The following is a 26,192-nucleotide window of genomic DNA, read 5'->3' on the forward strand; positions in this document are numbered from 1 at the left end:
TTGCATATAATAGGACTATTCATTCTATTACTTCATTTTCTCCATTTGAGATTGTTTACGGTTTTAATCTTTTAACGCCTGTGGATATTTTACCTTTGCCTACTAATGAACATATTAATCTTGATGGTAAGAAAAAGGCAGATTTTGTGAAAGATTTACATGCCAAAGTTCGAGTCAATATTGACAGGAAGAATGAGCAATATGCTAAGCAAGCCAATAAGGGCCGATTGAAAGTTGTTTTCCACCCTGGAGATTGGGTTTGGGTGCACTTGCGTAAGGAGCGGTTCCCTACCCAAAAGAAATCAAAATTGTAGCCTCGAGAAGATGAACCATTTCAAGTTTTAGAACGGATCAATGACAATGCCTACAAACTAGATTTGCCGAGTGATTATGGTAATGTTAGTGCAACTTTTAATGTTGCTAATTTATCCATGTTTGATGTAGGTGATTCGATGACGAATCTTTTTGAAGAGGGGAAGAATAATGGAGATCTCGTTGCTGACCAAATAATTCAAGTTGATGTTCCCAAGTCTTCACTAGAACCATTGCAAGGAATTGGCGGACCGATGATTAGGGCAAGGACAAAGATGATGGAAGAGACATTACACGGCTTGATTGTGGAAATACAATACAAGGAGGCCATTCTAGAAGATTCTAAGACCAACTTTGGAGATGTCAAAGCTTCACCAAGGATAATCAACTATTTTTTTGTGCAAGGGAGTGATTTGTAAGAACAAATTGGATGCATGGGTTAATTGGGAGTTTGATATTCTAATTATCTTTAATTTTGGACTTTTATTTCCAAAGGACTAATTAGACCCAATCTTGATCTAATTTGTCTATAAAAGGTCACCTTATGTTGTATTTTGGAAGGAATTGATAATTTACATTTTATAAGAATTGAAGTTTCTTTAAGAACTTTGTTTTGTTTCATGTGTTCTAGTTTGAGTTCTTTATGAGATCTTTTTGAGTTCTTTACGAGTTCTTGAAGGAGGGCATGAATCTTTGACTTATCAAAGGAGTGATCATCCTTCGTGGTGTCTCAAGGTTGGGATTTTAAGGACATAGCTTCCTTAAGGTTTTAATCCGATCAACATCATCTTTTGTTTCTACACAACTTGTGTTTTTTCTTCGAATTAAAAGATTCCTAGAAGAGATCATCAAGAGGAGTTTCCAAGATGAATCATATCAAGAAGACAAGTTGAGAAAGAGCTTTAATCAACTTTAGGGTTCGTAGATTTCAGAAGAATGAAGAAGAAAGGTGAAGAGAAAAAGATAAAGAAAAGTGAAGAGGAAGAAAAGTCGAAAGAGAGCTTTAATCCGACTTTGGGGTTCGTTGATTGAGTGTTAAAACAACGAAAAATCACGAGGGCAAATATCTTAAAAAATTTAAGTCGAATGATGCGAGATAGTTGTATGTCACGAGAAACTAGTATTTTCACATTAAAAGAAGTGTGTGAGAGAGTTGTGTCGTAGTTTTTGAAGTTAAAACGAGATCTGATTGTCGATTGGCAATAAATCCAAAAACGAGAATTCATTGTTTTACCTTTGATTTTTGAATACGCCCTTGGATATTTTATAATATTTTGTGTTTCAATACTCAATCAAGCAATCACCACAATGTGGCAATAATTTAATTTTCATAATGACCTATCAAGCAATCATTTTGCAATTGTTAGTGAAAGCATGTAATTGCAAAAGACATGCAAAACAAAATTTTGCATTTTGCGGGTTATTGCGGACTACTATATTTCTCAGTATGGGTTTAAAACAGTGGTGTTAATAAAGTGAGAAGGTTGAGTTTGGGCTGAGAATGATGATATTAATGAGATGAAGTTAGTCTAGAAGATGGACATTTTAATAATTTCAACTTTATGAGGGTATTTCAGATATTTCACACTTTATCTTTAAGGATTTTCACTGTCACTACTGGTCCAGGGGTAGATCCCCTGTTGCCTTTTTTATGGGGGTGAATGTAATATCTCCAATTTCTAAGGGGCGTTATACGAAAAATCTCTATTTTTATGCCATCCCTGTCCCTGTCAGTCCAGCTGATACTTTTTGAAATAGGCCGATCTGCTCGTCATTTAGGTCCAATTCAAAAACCCTAACCGCGCTGCTGCCCTTGTTTCAGCAACTGATATAGATTTTGGCGGGAAGGGGTTAGTTACCGTTGTGGTTGCAGAAGATTTATGGCGGGGAATTCGAAATCGGTTGGGGCTTTCGCCATTACTCCGCACAAAGTTTCTGTTTGCATCTTGTTACAGATCTACGCGCCACCAGCTCAAGTCTCAGATCCGATTCCATTCTCTTCTGTATCTCAGCACAATCGCTTGGGCTTATTTCTACTCTCCTTGACCAAAGTATCGTATTTGATCGCCCCCTCAGTTTTATATATATTTCCCTTTCAACTCTAATTTTTCTTCAATATTTGTTTCTACGATTTGCTTAGTTTGGTCATTTGTACTTCACATTGCATGATATCAACTATAGTTTGTTAGTTGCATGATATTCGAACAAACCATTGTAGGGCTACATGAAATGAAGAAACAAATTGAAAACATTTTAAATTTCGGGGTCCCTACAACCCCATATTACCGATCAAAAAAAGAAGAAAAGAAACCTTGGTAAAAAAAAAAAAAGTTGAATATGTTCATATTGGATATGTTCTTGTGTTTGAGGGAAACAATTAGGGGTTGTTGGTCGTCCCTTGAAAATTCCATGGTGTGAAAAAGACAAACAGTCTCCTAACACATTGAACCTTTTATCAGAAATGAGTTGTATCCACACTTACATCTACATGTTAGAGGCTATTTTCAACTTTGCACCCCTGTCGTAGGCTTGGCAAAACTCACCATGACTATGGTTCAAAGTATTGTATTGGAGTGTCTCAGTCAATAGGGACGATTTTTGAACATTGTGATAGGAAACATTCTTGGAATTAAATATTCGATTGTTGCTAGTTTGTATTAGAATGTTTCAGTATGTTTTGACAGTAACATTTTGAGATGAATCAAAATTAGATTAAAAAAAGCAATGTATTCGTTGCAGTAATGGAATCTTTTCAAAAAAATGAAAGAAAAAGAGATTTAAATGATATCAAGAATTTTGCTAAAAATAATGCAATCTTTGCAAAAAATATGCCAGTCATTTCGAATCTTTTACAAATGAAATCCTAATGTGAAAAAGAATTCACAATCTGATTAAAATGATACCCTTTATCCATTAGGCTATGCGTATATAATAGCTTATTGAAAGTTGAAACATTAAAAATACTTTAATGCAATCTAATTTAGTGTATTCATAACACATTGCTGTCTAATAGCGCATATCAACATGAAAAATGTGCTATTAAAATAAATAGTTGAAGAGACATTTCATAATTTAGAACATTTTTTAACATTGTTTTGCATTAAAATGTTGATTTTTATGATTGTTTTAGATAATTTCAAATGTTTCAGTTTTTTTCCTTGATCCAAATGTCCCTTTGAAACGGCATTTTAAACCTTGGCCATGAAAACATATTGGAGGGAAGGGATTTCTATTGGTCAACTGCCCTAACCTTCTAAGGACAGATTTTGGGTTGACCTTTGCATTCTTTGTCCCCAATTCTAGTCATGGTTCAGATTTTCGTTGAACCATTTTGGCCGAGACTAGTACGAAACATTATTGTTGAATATTTCAGATTGTCTTGGAATGTTTTGGAGTGTTTCGAATAATACTGTTCCATTTTTATCCTGATTGAAAGATTTCCACAAAACGAAGCTTTAAACCTTGATCCTACTTCCTAAGTTGCCTCATGTCCCTTCTCTCCCCACCTCACAAGGCGTCCCTTGTGCACGAAGGCATTTTATGAGTCATCGGGCCTCATCTGCATGGGGTGATTTTTTGTTTTAGTATCTAGATTGCATGTATGGGCCTGGATTATGTACCTTTTGTGATCTTGGAGCTCCCTAGTAAGAAGTCCTAAAACATGCAATTCGCGGAAATATTACAAACATTCTTTACTTCATGGGGTCGCAAATTGACAAAATTTTTCCAATGCTAATTTTAGTAGTATGATACTAAGCTCATTGGGATGGGCTGGCATGGCCACATCTCAAGCATAGCATAATGGCTTGTTGGGCTATCCAAGCTTTGGCTAGGCCTGATCTAGTAAGTAATCCGGCTAAGGAATTTTGTAGCTTACAAAGTGTTATGAGTCTTGAAGCCTAGGATCTGTTCTTACCCATTTGCTACCGTAGTATATCATGGACTTGCATTCAATTCAGGACCATGTAAAATTTTTGTAGCTCAAGCCTAGCCCAAAGTGGTTTGGGTCTTAAAGCCTAGGATCTATTCTAACCCATTTGCTACCTTAGTTTATTATGGATTTGCATTCAATTCACGACCATGTAAACTTACTTGTGTGTCATTTTATTCGACATGGTGCATGGATTGGAATAACTCATTTGCACACTAATGGTATTCTAAAAGGTGATTTGGAATGGTCAAACAAAAAGAAAAAGAGAAAAATCAACATTTTTATCTCCATCATTGTTAGTTTTTGTCCAACTATATGGGGTTAGTTAATTTAATCTTGTTCCTATGTTCAATTTCATAAAGGCCCATATCTTTTGTTAATGCTGTGTTTGCAATTATATTTTTCTTATTACATCCATTCATGAAGGATTTTGAGCTTGGCCTTGCCTTTTAGTCTTCAACTTGCATGATCATCCTCATAGTAATGCTTTGTACACGATCACATTATCCCAATCAAGTTTCCAACGTTTTATCATTTATTTTTGCTATTCCTAGATTCTCTTATATGTTTTCATTTTTAATTTTACCTTTCCTAGTCTTGCCACACATCCATCTTAGAGTTCCAATCCCAACACTATCATTATTTCAACATCCAATTTCTTGATTGCTCATTATTCTATACCATATAACATGTCATTTTTTTCGTCTTTATATATATATAATAAAACACAATTGTAGGGCCCACCATATGCTATAGTTATGGGGGGATAAACCTTCCATCCACCCTTTGTGTGGGCTCCACTTTATTGTCTTCTCTCTTCACCCCCTTCTCTTTTTTCAATGATACTCCTCCAATTTTATTATTTTTCCTATTTTACCCCCTTAACCATGGGTGAACTCATAATATATATATATTATGCTTCAACAACCGTCCATAAGCACATCTCCACCACTTATAAAAAAAAAAAATAAAAAAAATTCACAACTCCACTTCTGCTGCTTAGTTTCAATTTTGGATTGCACTTGCTTCGACTTCTCCTTCCTTACACATTACTTACTGTAAGAAAATTACTAAGGTGTTCTGCATACTTTCCTTTTCTTTTGGAATAGTTATTTTAGAGATGATTTAACAATTTTTTTTCCCTTTATTATGTATTTTTTATTTATCGTTTAGGTTTTGTTCACAATATTTATTTGGTGCCAATTTTATTTTTTAGTCTTGTGACCATATTTTGGAGCCAAAGTTGGATGAGCTTGTAAATCAACTAAATGAAATTGGTGGCTTACTCAATCAACGGTTAAGTGAGCATTTAACACATCGACTTTCATCTCTAACTTCACCTGATGATTTATTTAACATTTTCATCGCTTTACGAGGTGAGTTATCAACATCATTTAAGGAAGTTCTTTTAACCGCTTAACTCCTTATTTGTTTTTTTTAAAGGAATGTTTGTATGAATTCAATTAGGTACCTTTGGGGGCCCTGAACCGAGTGTCATGGTAGATGACCAAATCATCTTGGATCCTAATAGCCACCTTGGAGTTTTTCTACGCCGTTGCTTACTTGCCTTTAATCTACTATCATTTGAGGTATTATAAATTCTTTGTCATTCCATGGCCCAAGTCTCAACTATATTTTTTTGCTTGCCTTAACTTGATTATAATACTAATAGGATGCCTTTTTTGCTTGAAAAGCTTTGTTGTCTTGCATTTTGGATTTCCTTTCATGTATTTGTATATATAGATAGGGTCGGGTTTCGGAGACAAACTTCTAGACAAAGTTCTGGAAAAAGTGTTTTGTCCTGTATGGGCTAAAAGTTTCAGAATGTCCTAATTTTTTGTTACGATGATCTCTATGGTGAGAAAATCATCCTTGAAAAATCAGCCCATTCTCAAATTTTTAACCCTAGACCGTCAAATTTTTACCGTTAGTTTGTAACCACTTTTCACCATAGAGATCATCCTCACAAAAAATCAGCCCACTCTGTAACTTTTTAGCCATATAAGACAAAACTTTGTCTAGAATGTTGTCTACAATTTTGTCTATCGAATGTTGTCCGTATATATATATGATGTAGCGGCAGCGTGTGAATCAATCAATTCAATTATCTTTTCTCTTTTAATGTCTTTTTAGCTTTATGCTTTATTTTCTTTCAAGGTATTGCTTGTTTATCAATTGAATCTATTAATTCAAATTGATTTTGAGTGTTCCATTGAACACAATTTATCGAATCTCACTTGACGTAGGAGAAGTGTGTGAATCAATAGATTCGATAGGTTGTGTTCAATGGAACACTCTAAATCAATTTGAATCAATTGATAAACAAGCAATAACTTGAAAGAAAATATACCATAAAGCTAGAAGGTAATTAAAAGAGAAAAGATAATTGAATTGATTATCAGATTTGGAGCTCTTTATATAGATAACTCCATCATAACAATTTAGAATCCTACTAAAATATTAAAAATTAATATTCCGAAACTATCTATAACATAATATTAACGTTTTAATCATATTAGAATTCAAATTGGAGACTTCTAAGCACTTCTAATTATGGTCTACATAATAAAAACGAATTTAAAACAAATACTCGTAACATAACTATGAAATAAAAATCTTATTAGAATTAGAATTAGAATTAGAAGTAGAATTAGAAGTAGAAGTGGGAATAGGAATAGGAATATAAATATAAATAGAAATAGAAATAGAAATAAAATCTAATAGAATTAGAAAACTGCTTAGAGTTGTACATGTCCTACATCAGGCCCTTTTTCTTTGAAAAAAACTCCTTTTCAAGTTGTTCTTGAAGGCTTTTTTTCTTCTTCTTACTTTTCATTTATCTCTCGCTCTAATCCACTTATAGTGATATCCGTTCTTTAAACTTTGTTTAGAGAATTTAATTGACCATAGTATATCATTAGGTAAATCCATCATATAAATATTATTACTTATCTTCTTCAAGATATGAAGGAATTCAATTTTCTTCAAGTTGGTCTTCTTGTAAATTCTGGCAAGAAAAAGATATTTACTAAGATAAACCATGACCAAGTCTCTTTTTTCATATCTTTTGAATCTTCTATCGATACTGATTTTGTATTTTTTAGTAGAAATTTCAAGGTTCTTTTTCAATTGTTCCTTCACTATGTCATGTTCTTTCAAACTCATCCCAAAATGGGATAGATTTGGGAGACTTGCATTGGGTACCAAATCAATATGGTGTTGTATATTCTTCATGGGAGACAATGAATCTATAATTCCAAAGGAAGAACACATCAAGGAGGGGTTGCACTTTATGAGAAACTTGAGTAGGAGGGTCTCGGTTGGAAGGTTGCACTATCACAGAGATGACTTGGCTTGTTTCCTTTAAGTCCTTATTGATGTTGGTAGAAATGACCTTCTCCTTGGCTGGCTGGACAATCTTAGGCTTGGCATAGGAAGGGTGTAGGATCACTTTGACACCATTATGCATGAAAGAATTAGGATGATGTCACACATAACTTCATACTTATATTGCCCAATGCTAAAAGAAAGAGCATTGATTTGTTATATTCTTCTTGCACTCATTGTCCATCCAAACTATAGAATAAGGTGTAAGGTGTTGCGTAGTAGGTAGCTTGAGTGCATCGACCATGTAGCTTGAAATTATATTTTTCGAACTTCTACTATCTATAATTAATTAATACAACTGGCCTTGCACTTTGCATGTAGTTCGAAAAAGACTATGTCGAGTTGAAGGATCAACATGTTGTACCGACAATAAGTTGCGAATAACACAACTTAAATGTTCACCTTCGTCCTCCTTATAAGCCTCAAAGATGACAGCCACATCATTATCAACATAGGAGTCATTTTGGTCATTTTCTTAATCAGCCTCGGCTACTAATGTGTGCGTCCTCCATCACACTTCGGAGGTATGACCCATTTTCCTACACTTAAAAACACTTATTTTGTTTTGGGTGCGCATAGGGATTAGGTTGGTGGTGTTTAGGATGTAAGGTGGAATTTGAGAAGTGGAAATATGGTATTTGTCATAAGAGGGCTGATTGTGGGATGGATAATGTTGATGAGATGAGGGGTAGATTGTGGATAGTTAGACCTTCGATTGTTGGTATAAGAAGGACGAGAAGAAGTATGAGAATCAAGCATAAATGATTCTACCTTTAGGGCATTGTTTATGGCTATGTGCAAACTTGTGTATTGATGTGTGGCTAATATCTCTTGAATTATCCTATTCAACCCTTTAGTTGAAAATTAGAGATTAAAGTTAATTTTTTTAATTAGCCCTAATTAGGCTTTAAAGTATTACATAGTATGAGATGAGGAAATAACTAAAAAGGACACACAAACTAAGAAATCTAATAATAACAGATTTATTTAACACTCTCCCTCAAGTTGGTGTGTAGATATCAACAACTCCCAACTTGGACAAGACATCTTCAAAAGCCGTTTTACTAACTCCTTTAGTAAGAATATCAACGAGTTGTTGAGACGTAAGTACAAATGGAGTACAAATCTGTCCAAAAATAATCTTTTCTCTAATAAAATGATGATCAACTTCGATATGTTTTGTTCTGTCATGCTGAACCGGGTTTGCTGCTATGTTAATTGCTTATTTATTATCACAATAAAGTAAGGACGGGACTGGCACAGGAAGACACAAATTCGCTAGTAAGATATTGAGCCACAACAATTCACATACTCCAAGTGCCATAGCTCTATATTCTGACTCAGCACTTGATTGAGACACAACATCCTGCTTCTTACTACGTCAAGTTACCAAGTTGCCATCAACTTTAGTACAGTACCCAGAAGTGGACCGTCTATCAGTCACTGAACCAGCATAATCTGCATCTGTCCATGCCTCAACGTGAAGATGACCATGATTACTGAACAAAATACCACAACCAGGACATCTCTTAAGATATCTAAGAATGCGACATACAACAATAAGATGAGATGTTCGGGGTGAGTGCATAAACTGACTTACAACACTAACAGCATAGGCAATGTTGGGGCGAGTCATAGACAAGTAGATCAATTTTCCCATAAGACGCTGATACTGGCCAATATTCGACACACATTCCCTCGTAGAATTAGCCAACCTATGATTCTGCTCAATAGGAGTATCAGCTGGACGAGAACCAAGCTGACCAGAGTTACTGAGTAAATTGAAGACATACTTACGCTAAGAAATAAATATACTAGAATGAGACCGGGCAACCTCAATACCCAGAAAATAGCGAAGATGCCTAAGATATTTAATCTCAAATTGACGTCTTAAGTAAATTTTGATCTCGATAATGCCATCATCATCATCTCTAGTAAGAATAATATCATCTACATAAACAATGAGAGCAACGATTTTGCCTTGGGAATGACACAAGAAGAGGGTGTGATCAGCAGAACTTTGGTGGAACCCAAACTGTTGCATGGCCTTAGTAAAACGCTTAGACCATGCATGAGGAGATTGCTTCAGGCCATAAAGAGAACGACGAAGGCGATAAACATGTGCAGGAGAAGCAGATGTAAGAAATCCAAGAGGTTGAATCATATAGACTTTTTCCTAAAGATCACCATTGAGAAAAACATTCTTGACATCCAATTGAAAGAGAGGCCACCCTTTGATAGTGGCAATAGAAAGGAAAACGCGAATGGTGGTCATTTTGGTAACCGGAGCAAACATCTTCTGATAATGAATCCTATAAGTCTGAGCATAACCCTTGGCTACCTAACGGGCCTTATAACGAGCAATAGAACCATTCGGATTATACTTAAGTGTGAAGATCCAGCGACAACCCACAGCTTTCCTTCCAAGCGGAAGAGGTACAATTTTCCAAGTTTGAGTCTTTTCTAAAGCATTCAATTCATCAATCATAGCTGCTCGCCATTTAGGATGGGTAATAGCATCTGCAACAGTAGTAGGAAGAGAAACAGTGAAAACAGAGGCAAGAAAACTCCGATAGGAGGGTGAGAGGGCAGAATCAGATATATAATTAGAAATTGGATAAGTACAAGTGCGCTTACCCTTACGAGTAGCAATAGAATGATCATCACAGGGTACAGACAGAGGCGGAGCTAGAGGCGAGGAGGTGAGCTAGTCTGGCATAGGAGTGATGGTACTATCGCGTAGACGCCAAGAGTAAACCTGCAGTGGAGGAGGTGATAAACTATCAAGGGATGGAGAAGGAGGAACGAGCATGGGAAGAAGAAATAAAGAAGGTAAGGGATCATCAGAGGAATCTAGGGGAAACCACTCAGATTGAATGCCAACGGACCCATTGTAGTACGGAGTATGTTTAAAAAAAAGAAACATCCCAGATCTAAGCCATTCATTTCACGTCCAGTGCCAATCGTCCTCTTCGACCCCAAATCCTGAAAGACACAATGAGAGGGATAAAATATTACACTACAATTCAAATTTTTGGTAAGACTACTAACGGAGATAAGGTTAGTAGTAAGTTGAGGAACATGCAGTGTGTTAGTCAAGGATAAAGAAGATGTAACTGGTAAATGACCTTGACCAGCTATAGAGGACAAAGAACCATCAGCAAGACGGACCTTGCGATGACTGGAACAAACATTGTAGGTTTTAAACAAGGAGGACGTACCAGTTATGTTATCTGAGGCACTGGAATCAATGATCCATGATGAGGAAATGATAGAAACACTGTGTGCTAATACAACGGTACCTGAGTGAGCGAATGTAGAGACCAATTGAGATGAAGTCTTCATCTGATTGAATAATTTTCTAAACTTATCAAGCTCGGCTTGGGATAGAGATACCGAATCCGAGGAGGTGGTAGTAGCTATAGGAAGTGTTAGATCAGTAATCGACTGGGATACTGCATGAACTGAAGAACGTTGAGACTGTTGACGTTATTGGTGAGGATGACCATGAAGTGCATAACAATGAGCCTTCACATGACCCAACTTTCTACAATGATCGTACTTATGTCACGGACGGGTAGGCAGAGACCCACTAGGAGGCTGTGGAGAAGGTAGGCAAGCAAGCATAGCTGAGTGGTTTCTTGAAGAATGAGGTAGGACAGTTGCACGACGATTGTCATCGGCTAAGACATAAGAATATACAGAAAGGTATCCATACTCAATAAATGAACTCTCACATACTCAAATTCATCCCGGAGTCCGGTTAGAAACTAAAAGACTCGATTCTTATCTAGAATCGACGCATATAATGCCTCATCAACACATTCCTTCCAAGCATAGGATGAGTAGAAGGTCAATTCTTCCCATCGAGCACGTAGCTGTGATATATAGGAGGTAACTGAAGAGTCACCTTGTGAAAGGCGGGAAATCTCACGCTCCAAGTTAAAAATCCGGACATTGTTTTGACGTTGCGAGTAGATATTCTTTGTAGAATCCCATATCTGTTTTGCAGTCTTGGAGAACATGAAACCAGCTGCAATGTGTGGTTGCATAGATGTAACTAGCCAATAACGAACCATAGAGTCATTAGCAAACCATTGGGGATAAGTAGTGTCAGTCGGTGCCGGTTATTATTTTGCCCTGTGAGATAACCGATCTTTCCTTTTCCACCAATAAATATTTCAACTGATCGAGCCCAAAGTAGATAATTAGGATCATCTAACTTTACTATAGTAATTTGGATACTTGGAAAGTCGGTCAAATGAGAGGAAAGGCCTCTTGAACTAGCATTATCACCAGTGATTGAGGAAGAAGACATTTCGGAGGCCATAAAAAAAAATCTATGTGCATTGGTTTGAAGGGAGATCAAAAATTAAAAAAAAAAAGAAAAAAAAATCTGCAGCTGCTGTTATCCTCAAACACAAAGTTATTGTACTCGCAGCCTCTAAAAAAAAAAAACACAGGGTCTAGAATGATCGTGCCCTCCAACCAAAGGATCTGCAGTGATCGCAGCTTCCAAAAAACAGTGCTCGAAGCCTCCAAAACAAGGTCTGCTTCCAAGTAGCTTCCAAAACAGGGTTTGCTGTGATCACAGCTCCCAAAAACAGGGTTTGCTGTGTTAGCCAGCCTCAAACTGCACCTCTGCAGTGATCGCAGGTTCAAACAAACCCTTCTGCTATGGTCGCAATGATCAAAACAACAATCTGCTATAGTTGGGAGCTCCAAAACAACCCAACAATAGCATCACAGGTTCAAACACACCCTTTTGCAAACATCGCAGGTTTGATCTTCAGCAAACCAGCACTATACCATCAAGTTGTTGTTCTCGTTAACTCCAAACAGATCTCAAACCCCTATCGCATGATGCGATTAGGGTGTAAAGTGAAGGAGAACCTCGATGTAAAGTGAAGGAGAACCCCCGTCGAGGTGATAGGGATTGAAGACGAGAGATGAGGAAATGATTTAAGGAAGAGGACGATGATAAAATTGTAGCAGACGAAGGAGAGGTTGAGGTCGAGAGAGCCTAGCTCTGATACCAAGTTGAAAATTAGAGATTGAAGTTAATTTTTTTAATTAGCTCTAATTAGGCCTTAAAGTATTACATAGTATGAGATGAGGAAATGACTAAAAAGGACACACAGACTAAGAAACCTAATAATAACATATTTATTTAACACCTTTGATAAAACGTCCAATAGTTTGGTCTTCATTCTCTTGAAGTTCATTCATTGAGAGAAGTCGAGAGAAGTCGAGAGAAGTCATCAACATATTCTTGTACACTTTGAGACCTTTGCTTGCGATTTTGTAGGTTGATGAATAAGGTTTCGATGTAATCCGGTGGTGAGTATCGTTACTTAAGCAATTGTTTCATGGCTGGCCATGATTGCGCTTATCGAAAGCCTTGATGTAGTCGATCTCGTTGGAGATGGTCCCACCAAGAGGAGGCTGCTCCGATTAGTTTAAAAGCCACAAGTTTGACTTTCTTATCTTTCGAAATTTCCATGTACTCGAAGAATTGTTCAACATTGGAGATCCAATCAAGAAAGTCCTCATTGTGCAAAAGCCCATTGAAGGTAGGAATATCCGCCTTAAGCCTATAGTAAAGAGACTGCTCTTGTTGCCCATTGTTGCGAGGATGTGTGGGTGCGTTATGCATGAACACGCGTTCAACCTCCTCAAAATCATGAAATGGCTGATTTGTGGGTGAGGGATAATGGCCTCATCTTGCATTGGCTTCGCAATAAGGAGGTGGGTGAGTATGGGGAAGGTTAGGGAGAAGTTTATCATGGTCAAAATAGGGATGTTTAGTTGGGGGAGGGGTAGTATAAGGATCCAATTCATCTATGTAATCCATATATGGGGTTGTTATGGTCATTGAAGGGTTATTGAAGTTATTTGAAGGGTTTTGAAAGGTATTTGGAGGATTAGGGTTGGGAGAAACATTTTGTGGGAGCAAAAATGTGGCTGTTGGAAGGCAAGGGATTTTATTTTGAGGGTATAGGAGTGATGTGGTATGGTTAGAAGGTTGAGGGAGGGTGGTATGAGGTGTGGGGAGTGGTGCGGTTTGGTTAAAACCAAAATTATGGGTAAAATTCTGGTTTTGAGGGAATTTGGCCTCTCTAGAAGAGTTTCTAGGGGTTGAATTATGAGGGAAATTGTGGGAGGGATGGTGGGAATCCTTTGGGTCTTCATCTCCAAAAGTTTTCTTGCATTTTTTCTTTCTCAATGGTGTTGAGAACCATGCTTTGAACACAGGACTCCAACATAGCCATAATTTTGTTGGTAATTCTTTCTTCAAACTTCTCCAATTTGGCTTTCAATTGAGTTTCTAGATAAGATTCTGTGATAAAATCACCTTCACCAATCATCTTATGTGTATCGTAATAAGAGTCCTGATACCTCTTGACGTAGCTGAAGCGTGTGAATCAATAGATTCGATAGATTGTGTTCAATGGAACACTCTAAATCAATTAGAATCAATAGATTCAAGTGATAAACAAACAATAGCTTGAGAGAAAATATAGCATAAAGTTAAAAAGTAATTAACGTGGATCTTTTGGATTGATCGTATTACGCTTGGGATTGATGTGCTCGTATCAGACTTACGGTTATTCTACGACTCGGTTTACCCGGCTTGGCTGACCTTTGTTTGCTTAATGTTATGTTGCCCTGCTAGCTAGATTTGGGAGGTCTCTGCTCTGACCTGCCCTGTTTGAAGGGCAGTGCCCGTATACTGATTTGCGCTTGGTACCTGTGGACATGGGATTTTCAATATTTTAAAACATCCCTCCACTTTGGGGTGTTTTGGAGTCGTCACCATTCATTTTTGGAAATGGGTGTGAATGGTCACCCGAATTTGTATTTTTGAAAAAACATGTCATTTTGACATTTTTTGATGACTCTCGTAGGACGTGCATGGTCCAACATTGATTCAAGGTAAGGGGGTCCATTTATGGAGTAGGGAAGGTGTTAGGCACCCTACTCTATCCATGTAATGTGGTAACCTCGGATTCGGTTTAAAAAAAAAATAAAAAATAAAAAAATAAAATCGAAAGAAAACTCGATGTGTGCCTTCAAGCATGAGGGGCTTTGATGTTGATTTAATCCATTGAGGGCACCCCTATTGAAAAGGGCCCTTGAAGAACTCAAATCATTGTGGTGTGTGCAAAAGTGTAGAGAAAGGGGTGAGTAGAGGAGGGGAGTTGAGGGGGGTGTTCTTTTTGTCAAACCCACCTTGACCTTGAGTTGATCTTCTTTGGTCTTTTCTTGATGTTCTCCTTTGAGTCTTCTTTTCTTTTCTTCCTTGATTTGTTTGAGAGAAGGTTGAGAGTTGAGAGTGGTAAGATGAGTTGGGAATTGATGGTGGTTATGAGGTAGAGTAAGAGTAGAGAGTTGAGGTGAGTTGTGGTTTTTTTAGAGGTTTTTTGTCAAATTTTCATTAGTTGTAAGGGGAGAATGGAGGGGTTTTTATAGAAGTTGGAGGGTTATTTTAAGGGTATAATGGGGTGAAGTGAAGAAAAATGATAGAATGGTTATGAGTTTGAGAGAGAAGTGGGTGTAATTTAGAGGAGATAGGAGGGTATTTAGGGAAGGGGGTTAAATGGGTTGGATCTTTCAACCCATTTGGGTTGAGTGTTAGATGGAGGAGAATTGATGAGAGTGGTTGAGAAGATGAGATTGTTTAAAGGGGGTAATTAATTGGTGGTTGTGATTAAGTGGTGTTTGGTTTAAGAGAATGGAGGATTTAAGAGGGTGGTTGATGATATTTTGGGCGAGGTGAGGGAGCTGATGACATATGTCAAAGTGGGTGGAAATGAAGGGTGGAGATGAGTTGATGGGAAAGGATGAGTGTTTGATTTGAGAGGATGGGTGTAGGTGTAGGTTGTAGAGATGGGTTTTGTAGGGAATGATGGGGGTAGATTAGGGGAGGGTGATAGGTTATAAGTGTTTGATTTGAGAGAATGGATAGGATAGGTTAGGGTAGGGTTATGGGTTGAATTAATTTTTGGAGGGAAGTAATGGAGTTGGTTGGTTGATTAGATGAGGGAGGTGGAAGTGGGTAATGACATGTGTCATATTGGGTGATTGGTTGTGATGTTGGATTTGGGTAGAGAATTGGGCTTGGGTATTGTGTTGGGTTGAATAGGAATAGATTTGGGTTGAGTTGAATGGGCTCGGGTAATGGGTAGGATAAGAATGGGTTTGGAAATTGAGTTGAGTGGGTTTGGGTTTGGTTAGAATAAAAATGGGTTTGGGGGTTGAGTTGAGTAGGCTAGTTTTTGGTCCGTGGGCCACGTAAGAAGCCTTGGGCCATTTATTGAAAAATGAATTACAAAATTCATTGGATTTTTGTAGGTTTGGGCCTCGGAGCCCATTCCAGTTTTTTTCGATTTTTGGGGCATTTTGCGTCGAGGGCCCGCCCAAATTTGGGTGTCTGCAGTACCACTTAATTGGTTTGGACACGTGTACGACTTAGATTTATGTGCAATTATTTCCCTCTACAATTACCCCCTTTAGAGGAGGCGTTGGGCCTCTTCGTCTCCTCGAGACAAGTTTCTACTTACCTATTGGCTGCCTTGATCTTCATAATTGCGTCTGCTCTTTCCAAATCGATGCCTTCAATGCAGCGTCGCTTCAAATCTTTTATAACGGCTGAGATGGTTTACTTTTCATCTGTGTCCGTCCACGTGTCCCACTACCTTCTGTATTACTCCCAATCTACGACGTTTAAGCTGGCTTCAAGCTGTCCTCTCAGGTGTACGTGCTCCTTCGCCTATTCCTATAAATAGGGGACTTAATGTTTATTTCTTTTCTTATTGTGCTAAAATTCTATCTTTTTGCTCTTGGGAGGCCTCCTTCCTACGTTTACAATAAGATCTGCAGGGTAAAGGACCCCGTTGCCGCGATTTCTGTGCTCTCCCAGTTCATTTTACCCAAGGACTGGGACGTTGCTGATCGGGCTAACGCTAACTTGGGTTTCAGTCGGTTTGCTCATAGCCTTCACCAAGGTAATTCTCGGTTCTTCCTGTCCTACTATCTGATCTGTAGTTTTTTACTTACTCAAGTGCTTTACTTTGTTTCGCAGGCCCATGTCTATGGAACCCTGGCCTTCCTGAAGTTTCGTGAGGTTGAGAACCAAGCAGCTATCCTGGCCAGAGAGCAGGAAGAGAAAATAACTCAGTTCCAGACTGAGCTAGCCTCTTCTGGCCAATTTTCTTAGGAGGCTAAAGAGGAGATGGAGGCTAATCTTGCCCAATTTTCTGAGGCTAACTTGGCCTCCAATAGGAAGCTAACAGATTTCCAGGGTATCCTGCAACTGGAGTTGGCTAGCTACAAAGAGAGAGTGCAAAGGAGAAATGCAAAGCTAGTGGAGCTTTGAGAGAAAGTGCAACAGCAAAAGCTTAAGCTGGGCTCTTTAAGAGCAAGCATTGATTCGGCCAGTGCAGCTTAGGCCAAGGAAGATGAGGATGAGACCAAGAGGTTGTTGGGGCAACTGTAAGCCTACTCTTGATTGGTAGAGGAGACTGTTGCTAAAGCCTACCGCGAAGGTTTTGAGGCTGCTCGGCTCCAGTACGAGGAAGAGGAGGTGGAAGGGGACAATGAGAAAGACCTGGATGATGCCCCTCTGGTATCCCCTGTTAGGAACATGATCTGGTCTGGGCGCTTTGGGCGGATTCCACCCTTCCAAGTGGACGAAGTGGGGAATCCTGTAGCTATCTCTGAACGACCCCTTGGTGAGCTTATGGAGGGAGGCTAGCCATACCTTAGAATTGAATCCTGCCCTGGTGACAGATTCTTTGGTCCAGACCGGTTATTTGCCCCTTGCCTTGCGTTCTGACCTGCCTCCCACCCCTGTTATTGACGTGGATCAAGATGAAGCAGCTAATCCTCCGGGCTCAATTACTGACGCTGATCTTCCTCTTTCCGCTTCTGAAGCTGATCCTCCTCTTTCTGCAACTTAGGCTTTGTCTTCTGCCAGCCAATCTGCCAGTCCTGAGTGAAGGCTTGCTCTAAGTTTTTGATACTGCATTTTGTTTTACTCCAACTTTGGGATTTCTTTTTTGTACTTTCTCTTGACTATTAATGAGAAAAAAAAATTTACTCCACTTTTTCCTTCTACTGCTTTCCTCTACATACACAATCTGCTAATCTGCTTTCTAACTTAGTATAAATTTCTGCGTTATGCACTGCTTAGGAATCTCAACAAATTGCGCCTTACTTTGCTCAAACTAACATTAAGCCATTTGTTCACCCATTTCTAATGCGAACCCCATCGTACTAATGCACTGCTTACGCTTTTGCAACCCTTGATTGAACTATCGCACTGTTTATGCTTATCTGCTCATACTCCTGTTCTGTTTAAACTACTCAACTGCTCATGTATTCTGATTACTATACTATTATTATGCTTAAGCTGCTTAAACTGCTTATGCATTCTTTGCTTAAACTGCTCATGTATCTGCTTACTGTACTACTATTGCTTACCACATTCTCCCCCTAGGTTTTACCTTAAGTAAGTTTTACTTAGGTGGAACCTTCTATCTTCAGGGATTTAGAGTTACTGTCCTTGAAGAAGGCTCTAATTTTGTTTAAGCTTTTTCGGTTCTTTCAACGGCTAAATTTTGTGCTTTTGAACTCGTGATAGAGTAGGACTCCGACTAGCTTTTTACTCTGCCAATGAAGGCAGAGAAGACCCACGTAGGTCCAGACCCTGGTAGGATCCACGTAGGTGAGAGACATAGAGGAGGTTGAGCATGGTCTCAACTAAATCTAGGCTCTCAAGGGTGTTGAGGATGCTCTAAGGTGTGTGTGGGAGTTGGGAGCTCAAATTCTCAAGAATGATCAAAAGCCAAGTGAAGCTAATCCTTCAAAATATATAGAAAATGATTTGGCAATTACTCTCTGTTCGGTGGCACTGAAAATTAGATAGGTGGCACTGAAGATTGCAATAGTCACATTTTTGACCGTTGAGCACTTTTGGTGGCATTGAACAAACACCCCCTTTGTTCATCGAAAAAAACTGATTTTCGGTGGCAAGGGGGGAATTTTAGTGGCACCGAAAATACTATTCCCAGAAGTATGAAATACCATTTTTCAAGCATTATATGTTCCCGAGAATGCCGATGATCGATCGGGTCAGGCAACTACAAGAAGCATTTTCCCCGATAGTCAAAATGAATTCTATCCGTGTCCTTTCTTTGGTAGTCAACTTCTCTGGGAGCTTCACCAACTAGATGTGAAGAATGCCTTCTTGCATGGTGATTTGCAGGAAGAAGTCTACATGGATACTCCTTTAGGAGTTATTTTTCTCAATACTGATGGGAAAGTGTGTCATCTGAAAAAGTCCTTATATGTTTTCAAACAATCTCCTGGAGCGTGGTTTGAGCGGCTCCACTCTGTTATGTAAGATGTGGGTTACAAACAATGTTACGTTGATCATGCACTATTTATCAAATATAGTGGACCTCATATTACAATTCTTATTGTGTATGTTGACGATATTGTCATAATAGGAAATTGCCCTACTGAGATCCCAACTTTGAAGCGTTTTCTTGGAAATCACTTTGAAGGCAAAGACCTTGGACTTCTGAAATATTTTTTGGGTATTGATGTAGCTTGATCTAAGACATACATTTTTATCTCACAGCGCAAGTATGTGTTAGATCTACTTTAGGAGGTTGGCAAACTTGGGGCTAAACCAGTTGATACTTCAATTGAGCCAAATCAGTGATTGAGTGAAATTGATAGTGAAGCTCATGAAGATATCAGTCATTATCAACGTTTGGTTGGTAAACTCATTTACCTATCTCTTACGCTACTCGATATTGCCTATGCAGTAAGCGTTAGCAAATTCATGCATGCCCCTCCTATGATACATCTTGATTCTGTCCTATGCATCCTTCGATATTTGAAAGGATGTCCGGGGAAAGACTTACTATTCCGTTCACATAGTCACATGCGTGTGGAAGCATGGACATATGCTAATTGGACGGGTTCTATTACTGATCGTCATTCGACTTCTGTGTATTGCACTATGGTGGGTGGTAATTTGATAACTTGATGCAGTAAGAAATAGTCTGTAGTTGTTCGTTCAAGTGTGGAAGCCGAGTTCAAAGTCATGGCTCTTGGCATATGTGAGTTATTTTAGTTACGACTTTTGCTTCGTGAGCTAGGTTGTTTACCTCTTACACCTTTTCAGTTGTACTGTGATAATAAGACAACCTTTAACATACCTCATAATCCAATTCAACGTGATCGCACCAAGCATATTGAGGTCAACCGACATTTCATCAGGGAGAAAGTTACTTCTGGTGACATCTGCACCATCTTTGTTCCTATTAATACATTAGTTAGCCAATGTCCCCACTAAAGCCTTGGGTCATGTCAATTTTGATAATCTTATGGGCAAGTTGGGCATGTGTGATATCTTTGCACCAGCTTGAGGGGGAGTGTTATCTGTGATAGTTCTTTTTATTTAAATGTTTATGTCATGTCCTTTTTCGTCTTTTCCTATTTATCATGTAATATATAAATAGGAATGAAACAAGAATAAAAGGTACTTTTTTGAAATTTCTTCTTCTCTTCTTTCTTTCTATCTTCTTTAAACCTTAGATCAATTTCTACACAATCTTGTTGTTATTCCAATTGTGGGGCCATAATGTCTTCTTGGGTAGGAAAAGGATTCTGTGAGTTACTCCCTTTACCTTATGCTAGTCCATTTGGAGAGAAAGAAATCGAAGGGTTTTCCAACGGGTGAAGCAAAGTGCGAGCGAGGTGGTTTTGGAAATTCTTGGGCTACCAAGTTGGATTCAAACTTTAAATTGGTGTTTTTTGAGCAATTTGTTTTTAGTTGGGAGTCCTTGTTGTAGTGTTGTTTGTTTTATTGGTTTTCCTGTCTATGTATGTGGTTGGTTATCTCAACCACTGCTTTCTTTTGATCTAATAGAAGTTCTTTAACCGATCAAAAAAAAAAAAAAAAAAAGTATACCCTAATCATACGTAATTTCAGTCCACCTTGAAATCATACATGGATGCATTGTAGAGAAGTTGATGGTAAAAGGACATATTGCAAATCAGTCCTCTCATCTTTCCATCATTGTGCTTTTTGGGAAATGAACCGTCCCAGAATTTTATTGTAACTAGTATTAGTTTGTTGTCTTCAAATATTGTATCTGTCTAAGAATTTTTTCTAGAATATAGTGTGCTGTTTTTTTCCACATCTAATTTTTGTAAAAGTCATTATTTACTCTTTTACATATCCATATACTCTTTCTTGTCACTATATGTTGGGTTTATCTTCTTTTTTGTCAAATTTTTTTGACTTACCGTGTACTTCGGAAAATCTTTATGTAGGGTGTGTGCCACCTTTTAACCAATATTGGGACATATTGTAAAGAAGCCTTCCCATCTTGCTCTACTTCTGAGTTTCCTGATGAAGATGGTCAAAATAATGACTTAGAAGAATTGTTGGAGTGCGAGGACATGGATCTTGAGAGTTTCGTTTTCAAGAAAGTTTCGGAAGAAATTGAAGCTAAGGCAAAAGCTAGAGAGAGTTCTACATTTCATATTCATGCACCTAGGTCACTTACTGGATTGGTCGAAGGTACAATCACTTATCTACATTCTTGCCTTTTATGGATGAAAGCTAAAGACTCTTTTACTTTCTTCGTCAGTTTTCAATATTGACTAGCTGCATCATCATTATCATCAGTCTTATCCCAAAATTATTGGGTCGGATAAGTAGTCTTCTTCTCCAAATTTTTTTTTTGTCTGGAGCCATACCTTTTGTTAATTCTAATGTGATCATATTCGCTCTCGCTACCTCAATACACACTCTTTTCAATCATTCTTTCACTCATTTAGAATCGTCAGCTTGCACATACCGAACCATGTAAATAAACTATTTTCTTATTTTATCACCTAGTGGGGCTGCTACAACATTTTCTTGAGTCTCTAATTTTTATCTTGTCTAGTTTTCGCTCATCCACCTCAACATTGTCATCTCTGCTATGCTTGATTTACTAGCTTCTTGATTATATTGGTAAAATGCTTCCGAATTCTCTGTTTGGGTATAGGTTTGCTGCTAATTATTGTTTATGATTGCATTGGACTCCATATTCAGTTTATGTTTCATTCTTTAGGAATGGCAGTTGCTTTAGCTTTCTGTGGCCCCAAACATTGAGGCATGAGAAGTTAAACAATTAAGTTCTATGGTGTGTACTTATTTATTTGGGATGATAGGGAATATACAGTTGTGGGTGACCCGCGATGGATCTTAATATATAACTATGAATCTAGGAACTTTGAAAGAGTTGGATTCCAAAAATGGAGAGCCATAGTATTGAGCGTCATAATGTAAACACAAATGAAATGGACGATGATTCTAAGGAAGGTATGGTTGACAGTGGTTGTGTTTAATGTCCATGGGTGTGCACAATGATTGTTGGTGGTGCATTAGTGAGGTGATCAGATTGGTTTTTGGAGAATGCTAGTATTGATATCAACAAAGGATAAGTCATCCCTTCTTTACAGAATTGATGTTAGATCAATTCCTCTTTTATTTTGAGTATTGAATACACCCAAATTCTGAGCTTCGTGTTACTCCTTCCAAAGACATGTCAGAGCCAGGGCATCCCAATCGGATTGAATGGGATGACAATTAATCGTTCCAAATCTGTAAAATCAGAATTTTGCTAAATCACAAACCATTTGGTGAAAAACAACTTAGAATATTTAGATTGAAGAGAATACTTTTTATTTTTTTTGAAAGTTGAAAAGAATAAGTTTGCAAATGAAATCTAAAGCACATTGGCTAGGAAGAGATTGAGCATGTGGAAGCCTAAGTTATTATCTAAAGGTGGGAAGATGACTCTAATGAAGAGCACGTTGGCTAGTATTCCTAACTACTTTTTATCACTATTCTTGTTGCCAAGTAGCATAGAATTGAAATTGGATAGAATCTGCTGTGATTTTTTTTTTTGGCATGAACAGGATGGGAAACATTATCTTGTGAGTTAGAAGAAGATCTATGCCCTAAGAAATGTGTTGAGCTGGTTTTCAGAAAATTCAATGTGATGAACTCGGTCTTGTTAGCAAGGGAAGAGGATAACCTTTAGAGGAGAGTTATTGTGGAGAAGTTTGGGGTGCGTAATCATGGATGGGAAAGTGTTGATGTTAGAGGAGCTTATGGTTAATGAGGTTTGGAAAGTTATCACGAGGAGACTTCCTCTTAAGGACCAATATTCTGACCTCTTTGAGGTATCCATAAAAAGGGGACATGTCATTTCATTGTTCAGGAGTAGGGTCGGTGTGTGGGGGTGGGGGGGAATTGAAACTTTGGTTTTAGAAGAGCAGACTTAAGTGACTGGGAGATGGAGAGTCTGAGGAAGCTCATTCAAACTGTGGAAGCTAGCCTACTCAGTGTGGAGTTGGAAGATCATTGGCTGTGGGGTGGATCAGGAGATGGTAGCTTTTCTGCGAAATTGTTGTATCATGCAATTCTCCAAGAAGCACTTACGATTTCCCGTATGTCTATGTTTGAGGGGGGAATGTGCCATCGAAGATTTTGGCTTTTGTGCGGTTGGCTATTTTGGATCAGTTAATCAAGAGGGTTTCTCTTATTCCAATTTTTGTTGCCTTTGTAAAGAGAGTGAAGAGTTAACAGATCACGTCCTTTTACACTGCATTGTCGACTAACAAACCGGGTCGCATTTTCTCTCTTTATTTGGGGTAGTGGGTTGCCTACCATCCTCAATTCGATCTCTTTTTGAGACTTGGTTGGTGTGGGGTAGTTTGTTCTCAATGTCCAAGTGGATTCTGTGAGACTTACTTCCGTTTGCAATTTGTTGGCACATTTGGAAAGAAATAAACAATTGCATTTTTTAAGGGAAGGAGTTGGATGTTATGAAAATTATCTTATCTATCATGGCTTTGCTTTTATCTTGGAGTAAACTCTTTGATGAGTTCAAAGACATCTTCTTGAGGACTTCCTTGTTAGATGGGAAAGAATTTGTAATTTTTCTGTGGGGTAGCATCTTTGTATTTGCAGATGAAATGGTGATTGAATTGGTGGTTGGTGGGGCGTTGGTTCAAAGTTATGTGATGTTTTGGTGGAACACTCCAGTTTTGGCGGAGATTAGAGCGAAACTTTGACCTCGAAACGTTGAATATTTCAAGAATGTTTTGGAATGCTTCAGTCGAGATTATTTCAATTTTTCTCCTGAATGAAACTTTGCTAAATCTTGGGTGTGGCTGCTGAGCCACCACTATGTGCCATGATGGCCTGGAACTTTGGGCATGATCAAATGATCAAAGACTTTATTTCTGAAACATTGAATGTTTTATAATTTCTTAGAATGTTTCAGTAGAGACCATTTTGGTTTTTCTCTTGACCGAAACATTGCATTGAAACAAGATTTTAAACCTTGGGTGGGGCCGGTGAATGGCCAATTTAGAGCTTGATCAGAAGATCAGAAGCTTTAATACGGTGATACCATGTATCATTTTGAATAGTCTAAAGAATTGGGATGTTTTTATCTTCCACAAGACTACGTAAGTCCTTTAGGATGATTTGTCTTTATTATCGGTTGTCAAGTTGTCCTTTGTCTAATGCCAAAACAAATTTCATGTTGAATATTAGTTAACCCATTCTACTCTAGTTTCAGTCCCTGGCACATTTTTTGGTATTGATTCCTTCTTAGTTTAGGTTTTGTTTTTTGAATAACGAATTGGAACATTTACTTGCAGACATTCAGGTTTCTTCTTTTGTCAAGAGCAGTGACGACTGTAGACAAGGTAGTGAGTTGACAGGCTGTCGAAATGATGCTTTGATAAGCGGCAATGTTAATAATGGTGGGTTATTCTTACGTACAAACTGGCAAGTTCAGGGATATTTAAGAGAACAAGCCGATTTAATTGAGAAGTAAGAAACCAATTGATTTATGGGTTTTGTTAACATGTGCCCAAGGGCACATGTTTAGGTGCATTAAATACACCTTTGAAATAAGCATTTGAGGGTATTTCTGGTGGAAAAAAATCTTTTGAAGGCATTTTTTGTAGGAAATTCAATTTCCAATGTGTATTTAATGCACCAAAATGTGTGCCCTTTGGGCACATGTTAACAAAACCCTTGATTTATTTTTAGTTACAGTTTCTAGACATGTATTCTGACTGAGGTCATTTCTTTGTGTCAGGCATGCAAGCTCATTCCCCCTGAATGCTTTTGAATCTATATTAAAGCAGCTCCAAAAACTGGCTCCAGAATTGCACCGCGTAAGTATAGAGGTTGCATGGTGTATATCTTAAACGAATTGTATGTGCATACTAATATTGATATTTCGGTCGAAATTTACAGTTCATCGAAATATTTCCACAGAAATTTTACATTTTTATAGCTAACATTTGATTATTTCGATCGAAATTCTCTATTCATTGAAATATTTCACGAAATGAATAGTGATTTCCACTGACATATCTTTATTATAATGAAAAAAGGCGGAGTAGAAGTGGTTCGACACCAAAATTTGGATTCCAAAAAGGCCCCGACCTTAACATTTGAACTTAATATATAATTAGCGTAAAAAATCAAGAAAATTGTAGCGCACGACCTAGAGTATCATGTTGGTTAGTTTTTAAAATTACAAAAAAATATCCTTTTTTACTATGTAGTATTGACAAACCCCCTAGTCAATGTTTTAATTACCGATGCCTCTTTGATTCATGTGCATTTGCACATGCCACCTTCTAGTATACATAAAGGAACTGTCAGTTAAATTTCATGTCGGACCTTGAGGAAATGGAAATATTTCGGTATATTTTGTGGAAATATGTAGAAATTTGATACTATGGTTATCACTAGAATGTTATAAAGTTTCAAATTTTCTTTTTTTCTTTTTTATGTTTCTTCATTCCTACACAGGTTCACTACTTGCGATACTTGAATAACCTTTATCATGATGATTATTCGGCTGCTTTAGAAGATCTTCACTGCTATTTTGATTACAGGTAGTGATAACTATTATTGATCTGCTCATTTTAATTATTATATTCAAGCTGTTGTTGTAATAGCCGCCTTTTATCTTTTGTTGTGAAAAAATATGCTTAGTGCATTGTTCATAAGTATTACCATGTGATTCGACTCAGGCCTGGTCTGGTTCTTTATCAAAACTTTTCTTAGCTCGAACAACTTTTAATTGACTTGAACCAAAATCGATATCTATCTGTCCGTAAGAATTTTGTAACATTTTGGCTTTCGGATTCTTCATAAATCCACTCAGATCCCATTTGAGGTAGCTTAGGGAAAGGTAACCGATGTTGCCGAGCATTTCAGGGTTTGGGATACTAATCCTAGTAACCGCTAGTGGTTCTGTTTTGTTAATTTTATCTTCATTTATGCCAAAATTTATATTGGGCTGGATAATTATTTTCTGCTTTGAATTAAGTTTTACTGAAATAAATAAATGATTATCTATATAATAAAACACAACTGTAGGCCCACCATTGCTACAGTTATGGGAGATAAACGTCTCATCCGTCCCTTTGTGTGGGGCCTCACTGTATTGCC

General features: G+C 37.8%; 1 protein-coding gene across 1 annotated transcript in view; it reads left to right on the forward strand.

Annotated features, from left to right (window-relative positions):
* The first annotated feature begins 2,049 nt into the window (after nucleotides 1–2,049).
* Nucleotides 2,050–26,192, forward strand: part of LOC147388111 (anaphase-promoting complex subunit) — a 37,411-nt gene continuing 13,268 nt past the window's right edge. Inside the window, exons 1-7 of the mRNA XM_086420353.1 lie at nucleotides 2,050–2,363; nucleotides 5,460–5,619; nucleotides 5,711–5,832; nucleotides 20,984–21,233; nucleotides 24,377–24,551; nucleotides 24,823–24,901; nucleotides 25,548–25,633. Coding sequence (XP_086276479.1) covers nucleotides 2,193–2,363; nucleotides 5,460–5,619; nucleotides 5,711–5,832; nucleotides 20,984–21,233; nucleotides 24,377–24,551; nucleotides 24,823–24,901; nucleotides 25,548–25,633 — 1,043 coding nt within the window. The 5' untranslated portion in view covers nucleotides 2,050–2,192. The remainder of the gene's footprint in view (nucleotides 2,364–5,459; nucleotides 5,620–5,710; nucleotides 5,833–20,983; nucleotides 21,234–24,376; nucleotides 24,552–24,822; nucleotides 24,902–25,547; nucleotides 25,634–26,192) is intronic.

Source organism: Akebia trifoliata, chromosome 13, assembly GCF_017979445.1.
Source record: "Akebia trifoliata isolate Shusen 1 chromosome 13, ASM1797944v1, whole genome shotgun sequence".
NCBI classification, from domain to species: Eukaryota; Viridiplantae; Streptophyta; class Magnoliopsida; order Ranunculales; family Lardizabalaceae; genus Akebia; species Akebia trifoliata.